The 22012-nt window shown below is 38.1% G+C and overlaps 1 protein-coding gene across 1 annotated transcript in view; it reads right to left on the minus strand.

Annotated features, from left to right (window-relative positions):
- Positions 1–22012, minus strand: part of LOC131193592 (guanine nucleotide-binding protein G(q) subunit alpha) — a 112217-nt gene that overhangs the window by 26627 nt on the left and 63578 nt on the right. The window contains exon 3 of the mRNA XM_058173940.1: positions 13853–14007. Within this exon, the coding sequence (XP_058029923.1) occupies positions 13853–14007 (155 nt within the window). The remainder of the gene's footprint in view (positions 1–13852; positions 14008–22012) is intronic.

Consider the following 22012-nt stretch of genomic DNA (forward strand, 5'->3'; position numbering starts at 1 on the left):
AGTGTATTTCACCCCGATCCAAATCTGTACTGTAGTTAGACAAATCTCAACATTCTTGAAGCTGTTTGTTCTTATTAGAGCTATCCTTGTAGCCCCATGATGAATTAAGAATGCTGCTCTACATTCAAATGAAGGCATGTCTCTGTAAATGTTAGACTTCGAATTATCATTTTAACTTTTGGCTAATGTTAATTTCTTTCTCATGGATATGCTCCCTTTGGTTCTTAGAGAGCACTTTAAATCAAATTGGTTAAAAAAAATATTGGCAAGTTTTACTCCTTAAGACTCTTAAGGAAAGATGTATTATTTCAAAGACTGAAAGATTAGGCTTCCCAAATACTGGATGTATCCTTAAACAGTGCATTTGGGACAGTGACCTTCAAAGCAAAATGTGGTTCCCAGTTTTGCAACACAAGGGGTCTTTCCAAGTAAGTAAGCTTCCTATCTCTCATCTGAATCCTGAAAGTTTGCCAGGCCTTCTATTTTGCTCGGCTTGATGCACAGACTCTTGCTGTTATTGGGGTACTATAAAATTACTCTCTCAACACATATGTCCTCTGGAGGGTGGGGTGCCAGTAGAATTCTTCAGCCATAGTCTTCTTCATGGCTATCTACAAGGAATTCTAGTGGCTTTTATGTATCCCATACTGAAGAAATTCCCTGGTAGAAAGCATGATTTCCATTTGTTGTTTATCCCATCCTGTTATTATTTGGCTATATCTTTCCAAGTTTCTTCACTTGCATGTAAACCAGCTGACTGCCCTTGCATTTGAAAATAGATATTGATTTCTTCTGTCAATCTCATGTCTCTATCTTTATCTATATGTTTTCTGACAGATAGAAAGTAGCAGATGAAGCTAGGTAAAATCACACCAAATACCCATATAATTAGAACAGGCACCGCCAGGGCTGTGTGCTCTCTCCATTACTCTTTTCTCTGTATGCCAATGGCTGCATCTCGAAAGATCCCTCGGTTAAAGTACTGAAGTTTGCAGATGATACAACAGTGATTAGTCTCATTTGAGACAGTGATGAATTTACATATAGATGGGAGATTGAACAACTGATCCTGTGGTGCAGCTGGAACAATCTGGAGCTAAATACACTTTAAAAAAAGCACAACAAAGAATGTTCTTATTGCGCCAACTCAGAAAGCTCAGACTGCCCAAGGAGCTGCTGATCCAGTTCTACAGAGAATTATTGAGTCTGTCATCTGCACCTCTATAACTGTCTGGTTTGGTTCTGCAACCCAACAAGACAGACACAGACTTCAGGGGATAATTAGAACTGCAGGAAAAACAATTACTACCAACTTGCCTTCCATTGAGGACCTATATATTGCACGTCAAAAAGAGGGCTGTGAAAATATTTACAGACCCCTCACATCCTGTTAAAAGTGGTGTTCCCCAAGGCAGCGTTCTTGGACCAACACTCTTCATATTATACATTAATGATCTCTGTGACCATATTACAAGTAATTGTGTTCTCTTTGCTGACGATGTCAAACTATTTAATACCACCAACAATACAGCTATCCTCCAAAAAGACCTGGACTACTTATCTGAATGGTCTAAAACTTAGCAACTCCAAATCTCAACCAGCAAATGCTCAGTCTTACATATTGGAAAAAAGAACCTAAACACTAAGTACAAGCTTGATGGACATTACCTTACTGATGACCCCCACCCTGTTAAAGATCTTGGTGTTTTCATATCAAATGATCTAAGTGCCAAAGTCCACTGTAACTACATCGCAAAAAATGCTTTAAGAGTTGTAAACCTAATCTTACGTAGTTTCTTCTCCAAAAATACTACACTACTAACCAGAGCTTATAAAACATTTGCTAGACAGCAATTCTTGAATACAGCTCACCTGTCTGGAACCCATATCACATTTCTGACATCAATACAATTGAACGTGTCCAGAAATATTTTACAAGAAGAGTACTCTACTCCTCCGAATACAACAAAATACCTTATGCCACCAGACTTGAAATCCTGGATTTAGAAAATTTAGAACTACGCCGCCTTCGACATGACCTGAGTTTAACTCATAGAATCATCTATTACAATGTCCTTCCTGTCAAAGACTACTTCAGCTTCAATTGCAACAATACAGGAGCACACAATAGATTTAAGCTTAATGTTAACCGCTCTAATCTTGATTGCAGAAAATATGACTTCAGTAACAAGAGTTGTTAATGCTTGGAATACACTACCTGACTCTGTGGTCTCTTCCCAAAATCCCATAAGCTTCAACCAAAAACTATCTACCATTGACCTCACCCTATTCCTAAGAGGTCTATAAGGGGCATGCATAAGAGCACAAACGTGCCTACCGTTCCGGTCCTATTGTTTTCCTTCATTATATCCAATTAATATAGTTATTACATACTCATACTCATATATATGCTTATATATTGTATAATTATTTCATGCTTATGCTTATATATACTGTGTGACAAAAATAAATAAATAAATAAAAGATAAAATAAATCCTGGACATAAACTGTTTCAACTCCTATCCTCAAAACAGTGCTATAGAGCTCTGTACACCAGAACAACTAGACACCAGAACAATTTTTTTCCGAATGCCATCACTCTGCTAAACAAATAATTCCCTCAGCACTGTAAAACTATTTACTAAATCTGCACTACTATTAATCTTCTCATCGTTCCTATCCCCCCATTTATGACTGTATGACTGTAACCTTGTTCCTGGTATCCTTAAGATTTATATTGACAGTTTCCCTATGACTATCATTAAGTGTTGTACTTTATGATTCTTGACGAATGTATCTTTTCTTTTATGTAGACTGAGAGCGCATGCACCAAAACAAATTCCTTGTGTGTCCAATCACACTTGGCCAATAAAGAATTCTATTCTATTCTATTCTATTCTATTCTATTCTATTCTATTCTGTTCTGTTCTGTTCTGTTCTGTTCTGTTCTATTCTATTCTATTCAAATTGTAGAGATCAAAGTGGATTTTAGGAGGAGCCCTCCTATTCAACCACCTCTTACAATATTAGACAACACAGTATCAACAATAGAGACCTTCAAGTTTCTGGGTTCTATGATGTCCCAGGATTTGAAATGGACACCTAACAGTAGAACCGTAATTAAAAAGGCGCAACAAAGAATGTTCTTCCTGAATCAACTCAGAAAGTTCGGGCTGCCCCAGGAGCTGTTGATAGTTTTACAGAGGAATTATTGAATCTATAATTTGTACTTGTATAACTGTCTAGTTTGGTACAGCAACCAAACAGGACAGGTACAGACTTCAATGGATAGTTAGGACTGAAGAAAACAACAACTGCAATCAAGGACCTGTATACTGCACAAGTCAGAAAGAGGGCTGAGAAAATATCTACATAACCGCCACATCCTAGACATAAACCGTTTCAACTCCTCCCCTCAGTACGCTGCTTGAGGGGATTGCAAAACAACTAGACACAAAGATAGTTTTTTTCCTCATGCCATCACTCTGCCGAACATCTAATTACCACAGTACTGTCTTATGTCTACGGATATTTACCTACATTGTATGGCTGCTTTCCTATTATCCGTTCTCCTTATGATTGTATAACTTTTTTACTTTTGCATGTAAACTGAGAGCTTATCCACCAGAGACAAATTTCTTTGGTGTCCAACCACACTTGGCCAGCCTCTTCTCTTCTCTTCTCTTCTCTTCTCTTCTCTTCATCTTATCTGGCTGGTTTTATTTGATTATTGGCCTTAGGGTAATAATAAAGGTTTAATGGACTGAACTGAAGCTATTTTGATTCCATGTTTTTTTCTCTTCAGTAATCTCATGTTCCTCAGGTATCTTAGTAGAACACAACATATATGGGTTTTTGGTTAGGAGCTTGGCTATAAGCATAAATGTTTTATGATATTATATGTTTTTATTATTTTGTGTTTTGAGTTGCCTAGTGTCACAAGGTACAAGGAACGTGAAAATGGGGACATCATCCAGAAGCTGTTAAAACGAGCAGTGAAGAAATGTGTACTAAGCCCAGGGAGGCAGGAAAGCATAAAAAAAAAGACTGATACTGGCTTCCCAACAATATTAGATATGAGCGAGGGAATGAAAATTACAGGGGGTTTTGCAAATTTGTTACTACAGTGCTTTAGAAAAGAGCTGTGGTGGCACAGTGGTTAGAATGCAGCATTGGAGGCTAATTCTGCTGACTGCCAACTGCCAGCAATTTGATTCTCATCAACTCAAGGTGGACTCAGCCTTCCATCCTTCTGAGGTTGGTAAAATGGGGACCCATATTGTTGGAGACAATACAGGTAGTCCTCGATTTACAACAGTTCATTTAGGGATTGTTTGAAGTTACATCATCACTGAAAAAGGTGACTTATGGTCGTTTTTCACACTTATGACCATTGCAGCATGTCCATGGTCATGTGATCAAAATTCAGACACTTGGCAACTGAGTCATATTTATGACGGTTGTAATGTCCCGGGGGTCCCTTTTGTGATCCCTGACAATCAAAGTAAATTGGGAAGCCAGATTCACTTAACAACAGTGTGGCTAATTTAAGAACTGCAGCGATTCACTTAACAAGTATTGCAAGAACGGTTGTAAAATGGGGCAAAATTAACAACAACTGTCTCACTTAGCAACATAAATTTTGGACTCAATTGTCAGTCGTAAGTCGAGGATTACCTGTATGCTGACATTGTAAATCACTCAAGAGAGTTCTGTAAACCATTATGAAGTGGTATATAAGTCTAAGTGCTACAGCTATAATCTGTCTCAACGAAGTACAGTTCTAGTCTTCCTCTGAAGTCAGTTCCCTGATTGGTCTACCTTGTAGGAATGAAACAAAGGTGAGATGGATTGTTGTAAACATTAAATAAATAAATAAAAACAAGTAAAACAAACGAATAATGGAACCTATGCTGCAGGAAAAGTCATATAGGAGCAATTTTGACTCTTGGTATCTTATAGATACCTACTATACTGATGTATTTCTCACATTTTAAATCATAAATCATAGACATAACATACAACACAGGAAGAACACATATAACACATAAAAATGTGCAGCATCACATACAATGCTGTTTTTCCCATTCTATCAGTTTTGATATAAAATCTTTCTATCTCGTGTACATAGAACAGGAATTGGACAAATTTCACCACTTGTCCAATTGTTGGGCAAAATAATTATACAAACAGCCATGAATGACAAAGTATCCAGAGGACAAAGTAATTAAGTTATATACTGGCAAAATTGGGATTTTAAATGAAATGACTACTAAGCATAAATCTAAACTTAAACGTCAGTAAATGAATGGACACTTGGAATATTTCAATTAATACAGGTATTTTCAGAGAAAGCTGGGAGGTGGCTGACCCCAGATTTTACTGTACTGATTTGTGTAAATTTTCCAAAGATACAAATTTTTGCATTTTGTATCAGAAACTGGTCTACATAGTGTATCTTGCCCTTTTTCTTTGGCATGTCATATTGGGACAGTGCTCCTTTTTGCTATGGATGTCTGACACATGACACCAGCTTCACTTTCCTGAGCCTGTTTCATTATGGATTCAGGTGGATCAAGGTGGAATAGATCAACAGTATCCAATTATTCACTCGAGATGAGTCGACTAAAAATATGCTTCCGGCTCATCATAACTGCATCAATTATGTTATTTTTGTAACTGATGCCCAGATTGATCTCCATCCTCAATTCAATTCAGCTGCCAAGCAGGGTGACACATAATACAGTCTTCTCCCTGTTAAATGAAATCACAGGGAGCTATATTTATCCTCAGGAAACCAATGTATATGGGCATAAGTCTAACTGCTAAATTTCAATTCTAATCTAGGTGAGAAAGAGAAAGAAATACAAAGACAGAGAGAGAACACACAGATCTTCTGGTAAGTCAATGCATCATCTCAAATTAGCAGATCTTTAAAATAATTTAAGTTTAGCATTAAAATATTTATTTATCTAAACTGAAACTGGATTCACGAATATTAAAGAGCCATATAATTATATTAAATTGCTAAAAATCAGGCTTCTGGATCAAGAACCTATTTTTTTTTTGTCTCAATTTAAAATAATTCCTTTTGCAGACGCAAACGCTTTCTTGGAATTGGATAGTCTTGCCCTGCTTTTAAAGTATTTCTAGCAAAATGATTACTTTATTGCCTTATTTAAGAAGATCTCAAGCTGTGGGTTACATTCTAGGTAGCTGTAAACAACTGGCAGATAATCACAAGTTATTGTTGTTTAAAGCTGTGACCAGGCTTCTGCAGGAAAAGTGTCAACCTCATTCCCACTTTGTCTAGCTAAGGCGGTAATAAGCTTGCTCAGAAACAGAAAGAGCAGGGAAAATTCTAAGAAAGGTTAATCCCACTAGTGCTGTGATTGGTTCATCATGGCATCTGGAGTATATCCATAGGTGTTGGAATTTCTATAAACAGCATTAGTGAAGTGAAGTTAGTGACGTAATGGTTTTATCCATTAATTTTAAATCTATATTATTTCAAAAAAAAATATGGGAGCTTTTTTACATTTTTACTAAAGAAGCACAGCATTTAATGTAACAGCCAGATATAAACTAAGATATAAACTAAGCATAAAGCTAAGCCAGGAAAAAAGAAAAGAAAAAGAAGTAGTAGTTATACGATGGGAATACAGAATTATTTATATAGGGAAGCCTTGATTTAATGGACTAGCTTGGGGGAAGTCCATTATTCCTCAGGTCTATTATAATAAATCATGTGTCATCACAGCAATTGCAATAATTTGTGTGATAACAACATAATATAAATCAAAGAAATCGACACAATGACATCATCACATAAATGATAAAGAAAAGATAGAAACTGGGTTCACTATTGACTGCAATGCTATCACTATTTTTTAATTGAATTTTTTTTTTACTTATTTCCTGAAATGGATTAAAACGTTAAATAATATATTAAATAAATTATTTTGTCAAAGAATTCCACTGAGATTCACTAAGATCGAACTCTTAACTCCCAATTATTTTCATGTCTTTCTAAAGTACTTGGAAATATCAAATATTATTTTAAAATATCAATGTGAATACTGCTAAAACCACTTCTCAAATATTTCAATAAACTTTACTCATGCAATTTTTGAAGAATTTGCTTTCTCTGAAATTAAATGTGGACTTGTTTCCATTCTATCTACATTAGATTCTGCAGTAATTGATTTCATAGCTATGATTGGGACGCTAACTCAGTAAAGCACTCTATCCTCTTATTCTTCAGAGAAGTGAACGAATTTTTCCTCTTATTGAGCATTGCATGATCAAGAATTGGGATAAAAAGAGGCAGATTAGAGGCCAATATGTGTTTCTATATCATTCAAAGTTCTAAGGACAATTTTAAATACTATATGAACTTATCACTGATGCAGTGAGTATGAGTTCAGACAAACTCAGAGAGACGGGTGTGTGTATGTGTGCTATGGTCCATTGGGTCATGAAGAGTCAGACACGACTTAGCGACTGAATCACAAATGAACTTATACTGGTAGTTGACTAATTTACTATTATCCAAATAAAATTGTAGCTCTGATCAAAATAAAAGTGTGCCAGTTCAATTGGTTCCTTTGTATGGAACCAATTTGTGGGTGATAAACAAGGTCACTATGGAACCAATTTGTGGGTGATAAACAAGGTCACTATGACAAATCTATCAGATTGGTTGGTAGAAGTAAATCTATATGAAGAAAATACAATGGAAATTGCACATCTTTCAGTTAGATTTTGGCAAGAAGCAATATACCATTAACTTGAATGAAATAACTGGTTTTATTCATGGGAGAAGGCTGCACAAATTCGTTTAGCATTTTAGGGGTTGTATCCGGTAGTATTGCAAAGCTTGAGTAACTGCCTTACTGTTTTGAAAACTGTCTGTTCTGAGTCATATATACTCCCAGAAAAATATGGATAGATTTACAGCCAAAATGGATGCTAGCAATTTTTTATTTTTTAGGTTATGCACATATATTACACAATTGTGGAACTACAGTATGTCAACTTTTGTTCTTATGTTTAATATTGAAAACTAAATTAGAGATTGAGCTCCTTTGAAATTACTGACAGTCAAGCTCTCCTTCATAGCACAAACCTATTCCTGTGAGCGTGAATATCATTGCTGCCTCAATGACTTGCAATGGGAATTTACCATTATTTACATAAAAATAGGTACCAATCTGTTCAATTATTTTTCTTGAAGCATGCAGAGAAATACTGATTAAGACAGTGCACTACATGTACAAAAAGGATAACAAATTGTTTAAAACTGTATCTTATAAAAAAAGAAAGGAAACAGAAACCCTCCCGCTATACATATAGCACCTATTTCATACGCTCATAAAACTGTTTAATAAGCCCAATAAAACTGAATAGGACTCATTATGTTAAAGTTAAAGCATTAAATCATAGAATTAAAAAATTAGAATAGGGAAAAAGAAATGACGAGAAGCTTTTAATACCATCGATCATTGCATGTTTCTGGACCATTTTCAAGCTTTAGGAATGGGAAGTACAATGGATCTAGTCAGTAATAGTGGGGGGAGAAGGAATCTAACCCATCCACCCCTTCATTGTGGGATCTCTTAGGGCCTACTTTTTCTTTACTCTTATCTAACATTTATATTAAGTCACCGGGAAGTCATTCAATGGTATGGGGTCAGGTATCATGAAACCCATCTACACATCACTATCCTAGGATGGCTAAGTGTTCTTTCACAGTATTGAAGGCTGTGGGGGTGGGGATGAAAGTGTTTCAGCTCAATATATGATCCAATGGTTGTGGGTTTTGAGGTCTCCTAATTCTGGAGATTCTATTCTTTCAGTTCAGGATTGGATTGCATTTTCCAGTCAGAGTTGGTATGCAATTTAGGTGGTCCTTTCGGACTCTTGGCTCTTGTTGAAGACCAGATAGCAGCAATGGCCAAGACAGCCTCTTTCAATAGATCCGTCATGTGCTCAGTTGTGCCATTCCTAACTTGGTTGGCCCTGGTAATTCACATTTGGATTACTGAAACATGCTTTAGACTTTGAAAACCCCTGCAAGCTGCAATTGGTCCAGAATGGGCCACCTTGAGAGATCTTTGAAAGACCATTCCTCTGTGGCCTGCACTGCCTTCCAATGGAAGTCTATGTAATTCAAGTTGCTGATTATCATCTATGAAGCCACCTGAATTACTTGCAACTCTGCCTCTGCTTGTCCCAGGAAAATGAGCAAAGTACGCAATCTTTAAATCTGTTATTTGAAGCCATGTCACCTGAAAGGGGCCAGGAGGCATGCCTTCTCTGCTGTAGCAACCAGCTTATGGAATATGATTCTTCCCAAGAATCATATAGTCCTGTGCTTCCTATCCTTCTGTAAAGGCCCTGAAAAACTAGTTCTTCCTCTAGGCACCAAGCCAGACTATGAGATAAACACATGCAGAATGAAAGGTTTTTGAATGTGCATACAGTGGCAATTTGACTATTCTGTTTCTCTTTATTTCATTATATTATTATTCCATTATTTGATTCCAGATGCTTCCTATAATTTTTTTTCTCACACTTCTATATAATTATACGTCACCCAGCCATTTTGTAAGTTGGGCAGCCATATCAATGAATCAATCGATCAATCGGTCAAGGAAATATATCACAGCAAGCTCATCATTACGTTATATCTACATACCTCTGCTGAACGAACAAGTTTTTATTTCTTAGCTAAAACGAGCAAGAAGAGGTGAACTGGACTTCCCTGGAGGGAAGAGGAAATTTTGTCGTAAAGGTACTCTCACCAAAAAGCATGATACTTCATTTCCAAAACATGGGCTATGCTCTGTAATAAAATCCTTAATATTTCTAAGCTTTTTCTGTCCATCCTTCCCTAATATTCTTTTTTTAAATTTACTTTCACATTTGGGTAAATTGGCTGGTCTTGATAACTGGTAACTTGCTTAACCCTGTTCTCTACACAATTATTGATAGGAAAGATCATCACATAGCCTCCCATCATACTCTCTAGCTTGCTTACTAGTCAACTGAATTAGCTCATTCTAAGGGCTCCAGTGTACTATAATATAAAGGTGCAACTCTAAAACTTTTAGTTGTATTATTTATTTATTATTTTATTTATCAAACTTATATACTGCACCATCTCCCGTAGGACTCAGGGCGGTTCACAGGCATATTAAAACAATATAAAACAATATAATAAATAAACATTTAAAACCCAGATTAAAACTAAATATTATCAAAGCCTGATCACTAAAACAGTAAGAACCAATAAAACCCCCATTAAAATTTGGTTAAAACATTTTGTTCTTAGGCTAGTCCCGCACGCTGAAATAATAGAGTCTTCAGTTCACGTCTGAAGGTCCGGAGGTCAGGGAGTTGCCGTAATCCTGGAGGAAGCTCATTCCACAGGGCTGGTGCTGCCACAGAGAAGGCCCTCCCCCTGGGGGTCGCCAACCTACATTGTTTGGTCGACGGCACCCTGAGGAGGGCCACTCTGTGGGGGCGCACAGGTCGTTGGGAGGCAATCGATATTAGAATTTGTGACTGTCTCAGAGAGCCATGATTGCATTATGACCATACAAATTACCTTGCTATAGCACCTTAGGCATATCTCTATGGCAACCCAATAAAATTACTGCAGCCGCCACTCTAGATTTTACTGGACAAATTACAGCTATAATTAACTTTCCAAATATGGCTTATAATAGAAATATATTAAGACGTGCAATTTCTTTTCGATAACTGTATGCCATCAACCATTAATGATGATCTTAAATGGTTAAAATATTTTTATGATGGCAGATCTACAATATTTCCCAACCAAATATAGTAAATAAAGGATTAGGAGATCAGGAGAAGCAAGAACCATGAGCTTCTGCGCTACACATCTTTCAAAGGTGTCTAAAACCATCTCACTAATGAGAATTTCCAGGAAAAAACATTACAGTGCATTACTGTAAGTATAAATTATGCAAAAACAAATGGGTCATTTCTGAATTACAGAAGTCTACAATTTTCTATGTGTGTCTCAGAATAAAAGTCTTTGGTTGAGGTTTCCATTTCTGGTAGCAAAACGAAAGAAACTTAGAAGCCTTAATCCCCCTATATTTTGCAATATATCTGTAGTTAGTTTTCAGGTCAACTATATTGGCTTCTTGTAGGCTTTTTGGCTATGATTCAAGATCCTGGTTATCAATAAAACCCTTAATGGCACAGGACTGATTTATTTGTTGGATCATCTCTCTCCATCTTTTAAGAGGTCAACCAGGATGGGTATATTTTGGATTCCCTCCTTGAAAAATGTCATTTAGCTGGATCCAGGAAGGGTCCTTTTTGGTTTTAGTGCCTGCCTTTTGGAACAGCACACCCTATGAAATTTGGTTGGATACAGTATGCAACAATTATTGAAAACTGACCCTGCCAATGTATGCATTACTGGGATTTTAGTGTATCAAAAGCCACTCTAATTTATGCTCTTCTGTTTTCTGGATGCCTTAACCCACATATATAAGTACAAAACGACCACTAATGGGTTGTACCTTCCTAGGATATTAGCTAGGATTTTTAGATTTTTTGTTACCTAATCATCAAGCAGTACAAACTGCTTGATAAAACTACTCAACTCTGGACACAATTGGCCTAATTATAATTAAATTTGAAATTATATAACTATAGGTTAAAATAAACACACTATGGGACTACAGGCTACTTCTGCTGACTGCCGGTTGCCTGAACTTTGGCAGTTCAATTCTCATCAGCTCAAGATTGAGTCAGCCTTCTATCCTTCCGAGGTTGGTGAAATGAGGACCCAGATTGTTTGGCTGACTCTGTAAACTGCTTAGAGAGGAATGTAAAGCACTATATAAGTGCTACTGCTATTGCTATATAAAACATATCAATTTTTCAACTAAAATTTGCTGCAAATGAAAAAGAGTATTCAAGATAATATATTACTTGCATCATCTATTCCTGTGATGGTGAACTTATGGCACGCGTGCCAAAGGTGGCAAGCGGAGCCCTCTCTGCGGGAATGCAAGCTGTCGCCCAGCTCAGTATCACTGCGCATGCTCACGCTTCCTGCAGGTCAGCTGATTTTTGTGTCTCTGCCGTACAAGCGGGAGACAAACTTGAATATGCATATGGGGGGGCTACCTTTCTCCTCACTTTTTGTTGCCCATGCCTTCCCAGATCTCCAGAATCTCCAGAGATTCCCCTCCCAGCACTATTTCGGAAGATGAGGCATCCCCCCCCCGCCATTTTGGGGCACAAGGCTTTCCCCCCCCCCTCCCAGACCTGTTTTGGGAAGTAAGGCTTTCCCCCCTCTCCCAGCCGTTTTGGGACGTGAGGCTTTCCCCCCCAGCCCTGTTTTGGGAAGTGAGGCTTCTCCCCCCTCCCAGCCCTTTTTTTGGGAGGTGAGGCTTTCCCCCCACTCCCAGCCATTTTGGGAGGTGAGGCTCTCCCCCAACAGCATTGTTTTGGGATGTGAGACCAAAAGGGAGGTTGTGCGCACATGCGTGGGGGAGTGGAAGGTCACATGTGCATGCGCACGCATGGGCAGGGGGTGGGATGTGCAGGTGGGGCATTGAATTATGGGTGTGGGCACGCATGCATGCGCGACACCACGCACGCATGCTTTTGGCACCCGAGGAAAAAAAGATTTAACTATCACTGATCTATTATGTACATACTGTGTATAACTAACCCTACATAGCACTTTAGGATGCAAGTATGAGGGGAAGACCAAAATAACCAAGCATATATTTATTTTTGGTGCTGTTTAACTAATTCAGCTGAGCTTTTGAAGGCTAGAAAATATAACAGACAAATAAATATATTTTGCAAATCTTGCCAAATAAAACTTCTGAGCTTTTCTATCCAGACATTTTGGTCTAGGTTCAAAATGTTCATGTTCATACACAGTCATTTGCCTTATCAGTCAAATTCCATTAGTTCTGACTGCCAATTCTATTTCTTGGTCATATGAAGAGGTAATTCTGGAAAATATGCCGTATTATCTCTTTATTCCAGAGATAATACCATAACCCTATCTTCTTTATTCCAGAAATTCTGAAAAATAAGATATTATTTTTCTTCCTGCCCTACAGTAATGTATTGTTTTCACACATATAGCAACAAGTATGAACCAAAGTACAGGATGTCTCTTTTGCCACAATATTCAATGCATGATCTAAGGCCTGTCACCATCTCTTAGTCTAGCTTTCACTGGGGTTGATGTAAGGAAAAACAAGAAAAGAAGAGAAAACAATGCATGTTTCTTTAATATCTTTGGAGAAAATGTAGGAGACATATATACATACATAATTATACAAGACTCAGAATGAGAACTTTATTATTTTTAAACCAGATTATTTCTTAATTTTTGAGGGGGAACAAAAGAATGTTCAAATAATTAAATATTTTCCTGTTGTTACAGCTATTGTAGTTTGTGGAAAAATTAATAAAAGCTATTGATTTTTAATGAGATAAGCTGAAAGATAACAAGATAAAAGATAATCAAAAACTGGGTTCTGGAAAGAGTAGGACAGGCAAGGTGGCATATTTATGTATGTCAGCTATACTAACAGCATGATCATCATTTGACCAGAAGGTTTAGGATAATACTATCACTGTCAAAGCATTTCAGAAAGCATCTCATTATATATGAGATATACATCTAAGTAATATCTGATTAATTTGTCATGTTGAAGCACCAGTTAAGAAGTTACATTAACTAATTTTCAAAACTGAAATGAGAAAACCCAATATTAATGTGTATACATTTTAAAATTGCATTGCTAAAAATCCCCATAAAACATCTATACTTACTACTTAGTAGAATCTGACAACTGATATTCCCGTCGTCTGTCATAGCATTCTTGAATACCAGGATCATTCCATAAGCTCTTTATTGCATCTACATAGGGGTTCTCAAATGAGGACACTTTCTCTATATCAATTTCTCGAACTAGTTGTGCATTGGCCTATTGCAATAAAACAGAAAATCAATAGATATTTGCTATATAAAACATACAAAAATCAATTATCTTTACTGCATTCCCATTGAGCAAGAAACTTACTCACAGGTAAGGAATATACCATTATAGTAATAGCAATACCATTGCAATACATTTTTTTTATTGAAAAAGTTTTACATAATTTTAACAAATATCTCCCCTCCTTTCCCCCCCCCCCCGACTTCCCAGAGCAAAATACAGGGTATAACAAACATCTAACAATCATAAGTTAAACATATGCTAATTATCCATAAACTCTCATCTTCCGCTAGGACCTTAACTCTCCTTTTACATACAGAGAAATATAAATATAATTCTTGCAGTCTGTTCATTCAAAAGCTATTTGATATTTCTTGGTCTGGTATTTATTTTGAATGTAGTCAATCCATCTTCTTCCCCCTAAAATACCTTCTCCCCTGAATCGACAACACAATCAATACTAATATTACTATTATTTCTGCTACTATGTTTTGCTTTTTATTGTTGCATTTTGATATTTATTCCATTTCAACTGCTAAATGAAAAATGGGATAATAAATAAATAAATCCATCCATCAGTAGCCACGAGTTTAGGAAGTTGCTTCAAGTCATAGTCACTTAAGAGTAGTGCTTCCTCATGAAAAAGAAGAAAGCAGGTCTAACAAACCACCAAAATTAACAGCTACTCTATCTTGTTGAGGTTGAACTTTGGCTTGTTTTGTCCTATCTGTACCCTATGACAGGTAGTCATCAATTTAAAACCATTCATTGAGTGACAATTCAAAGTTATAATGGCATTGAAAAAAGTGACTTACTGGATTTTACACTTATGACTGATGAGTTATCCCTCACAGTCATATGATCAAAATTCAGGTGCTCAGCAACTGGTATGTGTTTATGATCACTATTTGTTACCTTCCCAGATGGTTTCTGCCAAGCAAAGTTAATGAGGGAAGCCAGATTCGCTTAACAACCCTTGATTCACTTAACAACTGTAGTGATTCACTCAACCAACTGTGGCAAAAAAGTTTGTAAACTGGGGTGCAATTCACAACTGCCTTGCTTAACAATGGGAATTTGGGGCTAAATTGTAATCATAAATCGACTTGTATACAAAATCAAAATCAAATAAACCACAATACAACACTACATGTGATGTTTATATTTAATAAATATAAGTATATACTTATATTGACATAATACTTAAAGAAAGTTAGAGTTAGAGCTACAGTCCTCAGATATAACAGCAAACTATTGCTTGGAGCTGTATAAATGAGCTTTCTTATAGGGTGCTGCTTCTTCACTATCCTATTTTCCTTTGACCAGAATCTCTTTTCTGCAGCTTCAAAGTCAGCACTTGGGCCTCCTTTGATTTCAAGAGTATTTTTTTTTAATTCTATAAAATATGGAGGGCTACAGTGGGGTGACTCAGTCAAAAATATTTTTAATATCTATGAAGAACCCCAACTGTCCTAGGCAGGGTGTCAAACTGGAAGCCCATGGGCTGGATGCACCATGTGCAGGCCACGGCTACCCCGGCTCCACAAAAGCAAAAAAAAATCACGATACATCACGTAATGGGATCAAGTTTGACACTGTGTCCTAGGGTCATGTGATCATCTTTTGTGACTTTCTGACAAGCAACAATGAGGAAACCAGATTCACTTAACAACCATGTTACTAACTTAGCAACTACATCTGTGTCAAGAAAGGTTGTAAAATGGGGCAAAACTCACTTAACAACTGTCACACTTAGCAACAGAAATTTTGGGCTCAGTTGTGGTTGTAAATCGAGGACTTTCTATAGAACTCTTACCAATTTTATTAAAAGGAAGATTATTATTAAAAGGAAGTCTTGCCTGGATAGGGTTAATGGGTATCTGAAAGACAGACCAGAGCAAAAGGCCACAGCTGTATGGTTGTGATAGACGAACAGTTTGAAAAGATAGCAAGTATGGAAAAGAACCTTGTTTTAGCAATCATTCTTTTCCTTGTTCTAATCTCATGCCTGTAATTTCTTTGACTTGCTCTTATTCCTTTTCTGTGATTTCTATGACCCTGCTCATCCTGAAACGAAAAATGCAGCAATGATACATGACAGTTTGAGAAAGATGAGTGACAGTATAATCCAAAAGTGATCGAACAGACTGAAAAGCAAGAGAAACAGCAGCAGGGGCGAGGAATGGGAATGAGGAGTGGAAAATAGGAAAATGGAAGACATGCAGCAGGTCCTATACCAGCCCATAGAAATCACAGACACAGGTAAGGCTTACATCTTTCCTAAAAAGCTTTTCAAACAGAGCTCTGATAGAAAAAAGAGTTGCAAGGAAGTGGAAGCTAGGAGCTGCAGCCACAGCCTTGAGAAATTGTGTAAATAAAGATATGAACTGACTACTAGAAATAACCTTTGTGTTATAAGTTGGTCAGACTGAAAACTGAGATAGAGAGCGTAAGACTGAAACCTGTTATTTTTAAATCGCCTAGCTCTTGAAACCCAAAGGGAAACATATGCAGTAAAAAAACTATTTTTATTTTTTTTCCTTTGGCTCTGTGAACTCTGTGAACCCTTTCTCAGCCAATATAGAACAACTGGGTTTGGTGAGCCTATGTGGATTACGATTTATCGATATACTATCCCTTTTTGCTGGATATTAAACAATTAGGGTCTGAAGAGCCCTAAGAAAACAAGAACAAGAAGGAGGGGGGGGGGTTAAAGGATTCAAAATTTTTGGAATTTTGGGGTTTGGGATTATAAGTTATTTTTTATTTTTCTTTTGGTTCCTTGTCTTCTCTCTGCTTTCTTTTTCTATTCTATTTTCATCTTTGGATTATAATTGTTTACAACACTTTCTTCTCTTTATGGATTACAAATATTAAAAAGACTCAAGATGAGGAAAACGCCGTCAGCACCATCATCAGCATCCTCATCTGCAGCTTCAAGTCCCTCGGATGCTTTTCTACAACAACAGAAAGCAAATGCAATGCAACTAGAACTGAAAGGAATGAGCCAAGCGTTACACGATGATTTTAAAGAAGTAAAAAAAAAATAGGAAAAGTAGAAGACAAATTAGAGAAAGTAATTTCGAGAAAGATAAGCTAGATAATGTTCAACAAATGATGGTAAGTATTGAACAATGTATACAGAAAGTAGAAGAAAAAGTTGAACAAGCAGAGAAGAAAGTGGATGAAGTGGGTAATAGACTTACACTGGCAGAAAAAATAAAGAAATAATAATAATCTCTCTGGAAATGGACAGGGCTGACTATTATTTGAGGTTCCAGAATATGGAGGAAGAAAAAGGAGAAAATCATGGCAGAATTATGGCAGGTGCCCTAGAAGTGGACAAAGAAAAAAATCTGGCACATATCAATGAGATATTTAGATAGATTTAGATTTAGATATGCAGTGAGACATAAACTTCCCAAAGAGGTCCATGTGAGACTTACAAAAAAAGTAATGAAGGCAGAAATTCTACAAAAAATGAGAGATGAGCCTTTAAAATACAAGGAGAAGGAAATCGTAGTACTAAAACAGGTCCCAAAGAGAGTAAGAGAAATAAGGAGAGAATACCAATTCTTAATAAGACAATTAATGAAGCATGGAGAAAACTTTAGATGGCTGATTCTGGAGAGAATACTGGTGACCTGGATGGAGCAAAGAAACAGATTGGACTCTATAGAAAAAGCAGAACAATTTTATGAACAATATTTTGGATTACAAGAGGAAATGAGAATAAGTGATAAAGAAGAGCCAAAACAATGAGAAGGACCGACGGAAGAAAGGAACATACAGAAAAAAAGGAGATGAAAGCACGAGGAAATAGCGATAAGAGAGAGGGTAAAAGCAAAAGAACCAAGAGAGATAAAAATTACTAGAACGACAAAACCTATCTACAAATAACTATGGAAGAAGAATTTAAATTAATGCCAATCAAATGAATTTGGTAATAAAAAGGAAAAGGATATTTAATAGATTAGAAAAATCAAAGTCAGATATAATTTGTTTGCAAGAAATTCACATAGAAAAACAACATATGAAAGTATTGGAATATCCTAAAATTGGGAAGTTATATACTTCTTTACCAGAACAAAAGAAAAGGGGAATAGCCCTATATATAAAAGAAACAATAAATGCTAAACAATTTTTTATGGATGAGGGAGGGAGAATTTTGATGGTGGAAATAATGATGAATAGCAAACTGATACTTTTGGTGGTAATATATGCACCAAATGTTAACAAAGAGGACTTTTATAGAAAAGTTCATTAAAAAATAACAGAATTATCTATATCCTGGGAGATTTCAATGCAATTGTGGATGCGGAAATTGACTATGAAACTAGAAAGGTAAATAAAAAAGCAAGGAAAACACTTCCTAAGGCTTTTTTCAAAATGGTGGAAGAATTAGCGATTCAAGATGTTGAGAAATGCATCCCAAAGAAAATCATATTCATTTTACACAGACACATGTTGTGGTCAAGAATTGATATGATATGGATGACGGCAGAATTGAAAGCTAATTTACAAGAAATAAGTATAGAAATAAGCAACTGGGTGGATCATAATCCAATAAAAATTATATGGAAGGGACCAAAATGAACATCAAGATGGACATTGAACCAAGAAATATTAAAAGAAAAGGAATGTATTCAATTCATGGAAAGAGAACTAGATATTTTCTTTAAAGACAACAGAAAAGAAGAAATATCATTAGAAAATGAATGGGATACAGCCAAGGCATATATTAGAGGATTAGCTATAACGTACAGAGGAAAACAGAACAGAAAAAAGAAACAAAATCAAAGGATACTAGAAGAATATGTCATTAGAGATAGAATTACAAAAAGGCCCACAAAAAAAGGAAATAAAGAATCAAATGGATTCAATGAAATACAAATCGAGCTTAATGGATAAAGAAGAACTAGCACAGAAATTTTTTTGAAAATCCAAATAAACCAGGAAGATGGCTGGCATGTAAGTTAAAAAAAGAGGGGGGGGGGGGAAGGAAATCGATAGATAAAACTAGTGGATAATGAAGGGAAAATTTATTACCAGAACGAAGACAAAAAGAAAGTGATTCAAAACTATTATAAGAATTTATATGATCAAGAGTTAATATCAAAAGAGAAAATAAAACAATACTTAGAAAAAACAGAGCTACCTAAAATACCTGAAACAGTTAAAGCATTGCTAGATGAATGTATATCTATGATGGAGTTAACAAAAGCAATTAAGAAGCAAAAAATGGGAAGACACCAGGACCGAATGGAATGCCCGCAGAAGTATATAAAGAATTGCAAGAAACTTTGAGCAAACCAATGTTGGAAGTATTTAATGAACTTTTGTTAAAGGCAAAGGTACTGAATTCATTAATGAAAGCATACCAAATGTAGATGCAGACTTACAATAAATACAAAATTGCAGACCAATATCCTTGTTGAATGCAGATTATAAAATATTTGCTTCAATAATTTCAAAAAGACTAAAACAATTCTTAAATCAATTTATACATCCAGATCAAAATGGTTTTTTACCTAAGAGACAAATTAAGGATAAATGAGAATAATCTTGAATACTTTGGAGTATTATGAAGCACATCCAGAGAAGCAAATGGTGTTTATTTTTTTAGATCCACAGAAAGCGTTTGAGAACGTGAACTGGCAATTTATGCTAGCACAGTTAAAAAAGATGGACTTTGGAGAGACATTTGTTAAAATGATTAAGGCGATATATCATAGATAAAGGTAAAGGTTCCCCTTGCACATACGTGCTAGTCGTTGCCGACTCTAGGGGGCGGTGCTCATCTCCGTTTCAAAGCCGAAGAGCCAGCGCTGTCCGAAGACCTCTCCGTGATCATGTGGCCGGCATGACTTAACGCCAAAGGCGCACGGAACGCTGTTACCTTCCCACCAAAGGTGGTCCCTATTTTTTCTACTTGCATTTTTACATGCTTTCGAAACTGCTAGGTTGGCAGAAGCTGGGACAAGTAACGGGAACTCACCCCGTTACACGGCAGCACTAGGGATTTGAACCGCCGAGCTGCCGACCTTTCAATTGACAAGCTCAACGTCCTAGCCCCTGAGCCCCTGCGTCCCCTGATATATCATAAGCAAACTGCAAAAGTGATGGTATATGTATATATGACTGAAAAGATTGGCATTGGGAGAGGTACGGGACAGGGATGTTCCCTGTCTCCACTATTGTTTATATTGACGTTGGAGGTATTGGGTGGAAATATAGGAATCAGTTGGGCTTGTTGATCGCGTACCTGGCTCCTTGCTGCGTGACCACAGCCCTGCCCGAGCTGTTGGAGGTACTTGCCTCTGTGGCGGTTGAGACCCCCAGACTTATAGTCATGGGGGATTTCAACTTGCCATCGGCTGGCTTGCTATCGACTGCAGCTCGGGAGTTCCAGGCTTCCATGACGGCCTTGGACCTGATTCGGGTAAATGATGGCCCCACGCACATGGGGGGAGGCACACTGGACCTGATTTATATCTCTGGTCAGTGGTTAAATGATCTGGAATTAGATGATTTAGTAACAGAACCGATGTCATGGTCCGATCATTTTCTCCTTCGACTAGACTTCCGAACCGCCATCCACCATCGCAGGGAGACGGAACCTATACGGTGGTTCCGTCCCAGGCGCCTGATGGACCCTGAGAGGTTCCGGACGGAGCTTGGGCCATTCCCTGAGGATCTGGCCCACGGCACGACTGAGGAACTAGTTGCGGCCTGGGAGCGGGCCGCGGCTGGGGCCTTGGACCGTGTCGTGCCTTTGCGACCTCTGACCTGGCGCAGATCTCGTTTGCCCCCTTGGTTCTCTGAGGGGCTGAGGGAGATGAAATGCCGGAGAAGACGTCTAGAGAGCACCTGGAGGTCCAGCCGTTCCGAAGCTGATCGGACACTAGTTAGGTCCTATTCTAGGACCTACCTAGTGGCAATGAGGGAGGCGAGGCGCTCATATGCCTCCACCCTCATTGCGTCGGCAGATAACCGCCCGGCCGCCCTGTTTCGGGTGTCCCGCTCCCTCCTTCATCAGGAGGTGCGGGACAACTCTTTGCAGGGACGTGCTGAGGAGTTTAGTGGTTATCTATACGATAAAATCGCTCAGCTCCGGGATGGTCTGGACCGAAATTGGGATGATCCAAGCGAGGGAGAGGAGACACGTCTTGTTGAGTCCATTTGGGATGAGTTTGACCCTGTGGCTCCCAAGGACGTGGACAGGTTGTTGGGGAGACTTCACACCACTACCTGTTTACTGGACCCGTGTCCTTCCTGGCTGGTACTGGCCACTCAGGAGGTGACACGAGGCTGGCTCCAGGAGATTATCAACGCTTCTTTGTTGGAAGGGGTTTTCCCTGCCGCCTTGAAAGAGGCGGTGGTGAGACCCCTCCTCAAGAAGCCCTCCCTGGACCCAGCTATTTTGGGTAATTATCGTCCAGTCTCCAACCTTCGCTTTGTTGCGAAGGTTGTAGAGAGTGCTGTGGCGCGACAGCTACCCCAATACCTGGATGAAGCCGTCTATCTAGACCTGCTCCAGTCCGCTTCCGACCCGGTACAGCACGGAGACAGCTTTGGTCGCATTGGTGGATGATCTCTGAGGGCCAGGGACAGGGCTATTCCTCTGCCCTGGTCCTATTAGATCTCTCAGCGGCTTTTGATACCATCGACCATGGTATCCTGCTGCGCCGGTTGGGGGATTGGGAGTGGAGGCACCGTGTATCGGTGGTTCTCCTCCTATCTCTCTGACCGGTCGCAGACGGTGTTGACAGGGGGCAGAGGTCACCGCGAGGGACCTCACTTGTGGGGTGCCGCAGGGTTGATTCTCTCGCCTTCTGTTCAACATCTATATGAAGCCGCTGGGTGAGATCATCAGTGGCTTTGGGGTGAGATACCAGCTGTACGCTGATGACACCCAGCTGTACTTCTCCACCCCAGGCCACCCCAATGAAGCTGTTGAAGTGCTGTCCCGTGTGTGGAAGCCGACGGGTCT

This window comes from Ahaetulla prasina, chromosome 2 (genome assembly GCF_028640845.1).
Source record: "Ahaetulla prasina isolate Xishuangbanna chromosome 2, ASM2864084v1, whole genome shotgun sequence".
Lineage (NCBI taxonomy): Eukaryota > Metazoa > Chordata > Lepidosauria > Squamata > Colubridae > Ahaetulla > Ahaetulla prasina.